The sequence below is a fragment of the Salmo salar genome, chromosome 14 (genome assembly GCF_965601325.2).
Source record: "Salmo salar chromosome 14, fSalSal1, whole genome shotgun sequence".
In the NCBI taxonomy this organism is placed as follows: domain Eukaryota; kingdom Metazoa; phylum Chordata; class Actinopteri; order Salmoniformes; family Salmonidae; genus Salmo; species Salmo salar.
The window spans coordinates 71465001-71467500 of NC_138304.1; the positions used below are offsets into that span (position 1 = coordinate 71465001).

Sequence of the window (2500 nt, forward strand, 5' to 3'; positions counted from 1 at the left end):
TTAACCCTCAACTACATCACGAATGTTATACTTTGTTTATACCATTTTAAACATTTTCCAAAATGTGTTAATTAATTATTCACTCGTAACCTATACTTTACCTTCATTTCATTCAGTGACCTACCATTAACGGCTGTCCCCTCTTCCCACCCCTCTCTCTCACAACAAAAGCAATGAACATACGTGCCCTGTCAAGCCGTCCTCCTGCATGGCATCCACAACCAGCGCTCATTAAACATTTCAACCGTTCTTCTCCTGGTGACATGTAGTTAAGTAGATAGCCTGCATTATCATCACAGCCCTGGAGAGGAGCATATATTCGGCCCCATCTGTTATTTGAATTTTCCACTTGGATGGAGACAGGGACAGCATCATCTTCGCGCCCCCTTCCCTCTCTCCTCGTTGTTAGATAAAACCACCTCCACCAAAAAGTGACAAAGATCGTAAAAGACAAGATAGTTCATATACTCCACAGGTTGTTGCAACACTATAGTCACCAATCATTTCTCATTAAATTCATTGATAATTACCTAACCTGACTAGGCCTATCAACTTTACGCATCAACACTTTGACTGAGAATATGATAATTAAAGTGGAATGGCACTGTAATTTGTTCAATCTTTTCCACTACCCACTCCCAGCCTTGTCGCAAGGTTTCTCACTCTCTATCCCTCTTTTTTTCCGCGGCCCCGGGATCGATCTCCGCTGGGTCGATAAATTACCATGAATATTCCCTTAACCGTCCATGAGACGAAAACGGGAGAGACGGGTGCATAGACAGAGGCAGACGGAGCGGAGAAGACAGATGGGGATGGAAGTGAGGAGAGAAAACGGTCTGGGAACAGCATGGGATACAGCACATAAGCAAATGTTTAAAGGATGTAAATAATGAACCACATTTTCTTGACAACATTTTGGGGATAAGATGTTTTTTTACACTTTGGATTTTTATACAAATATTCTAATGTCTTCTGGGGGGAAATTCGACTCGGAGAGAAATGTAACCTATGTCTATAAAGAATTCAAGTTAAATCTTCTCATCCTTTTTGAGGAATCAAGAGGGGGTCTAAGGACTTGCCAGTGCAGTGGACAGGTATTAGCTGACTGACTAAGTTTTTTTTTCATGTATGTGAAATGTAGAGGAGCATGGCCAATGAAACAGCTATAGCGGGATAAGCAAAGGTCTTACCGGAGCTGGAGCGTAGAGCCAGCGGGGACTTGAGACGCCAGGCGCTGAAGTCGGAAGCAGTTCTCTGAAAGACGAACGGCACCGGCAAGGGAACAAACATGATCCGCTGTCGTTCTTGGTTTTTATTTGCAGTTTTCTTCGAATTGCGCTTGTCTTCTCTTCTTTGTTGCTTTTCTTCTTATGCTTTCCAGGTAGACGTTTGAAAATATGTTTGGTAGTAAGAATATTTGGTTGAGTTTGTGTCTACGTTCACATTTTTGGTTTGGTGCCTCTATCTATGTCATATCGATGTGGATATATGGTCCCTTAGTAGTTCAGTGAACGGTGCTCATTTGAGACTAACACACAGACGGATAGTCGGGATACGGGATACACAACGCCAGCTATGTAAAATAGGCTTCTGTTGATATTAGTCATTAACAGAATGAATAGACATTGAGTAACTCTCTAACGCTGGTATTCTCTCATTGGTAAAAGTTAGGCCTGTATGTAGCTACAAAATAGCTTAGACATGAACTGTATGGAATATTATTTTATTATATTCTTGAAGGTATTTCCATATGTTTTGCTTATCACGACAGGTGTGCGACTCTTCCCGTCACAGTGGCCTCTTTTACCTCGTTCGGTTTTGCTTTGGTTTACACTTGTAAATAAATATCTCTCCAGTTTTACTTTGATGAAAAACTATTCTCTCTCGCTGTCTGTTGTAGCAGGTGTATGGTCGGAACAGAAAAGGTTAACAACTGTTGGTGTTATGTTGCTATTTTTGGTTGTCTATATTTGGTTACAAGCAGAAATGGCTATGGTCAGCTCACGAATACATGCACACAAGAAGCATTATGATAAAATATACAATTAAATTATTTGAAACATTTAAATAATCAAATAATAAGTAAGGCTACACAGGGACGCCTCTGGTTTTCGCTCCTCCCCCTCTCTGTCACAGGACGGTAATTATAACGCAATCAATCGATAAATAAAAGATACATAAATAAACCAGCTTTTTTTTTTTTTGTAAATGAAAGCTAAACGAAAAACATAAACACGGTACCCGTTATGCGGTATCTTTTCTTTGGCTCTGTCCCGCCATCCGTCTGTGTGTCTGTCTCTATGTTCCCGTTATTTGGGAACCCCAGTTCGTTCGGTCCGACTCCCTCCAGTCTGAAAGCGCTCTGACAACGCTGCTCGCAACATTGAGGCGAGAGAGCACCCGCCGTATAGCCTACAGTCCCCCACCCCCTTTCTCCCCCTCTTTCTTTTCCTCCCCCCTCTTCCTTCTACCCCTGCTCTCTCCCTTTTTCTTACTAATC

At 41.8% G+C, this 2500-nt stretch overlaps 1 protein-coding gene across 3 annotated transcripts in view; it reads right to left on the reverse strand.

Moving 5' to 3' along the window:
• LOC106569975 (POU domain, class 2, transcription factor 2) overlaps nt 1–2384 on the reverse strand; it is a 50317-nt gene extending 47933 nt beyond the window's left edge. For all 3 annotated transcript variants that reach the window (XM_014141775.3, XM_014141774.3, XM_014141780.3), the window contains exon 1: nt 1191–2384. In XM_014141775.3, coding sequence (XP_013997250.3) covers nt 1191–1290 — 100 coding nt within the window. In that variant the 5' untranslated portion in view covers nt 1291–2384. The remainder of the gene's footprint in view (nt 1–1190) is intronic.
• Between the last annotated feature and the right edge of the window lie 116 nt (nt 2385–2500).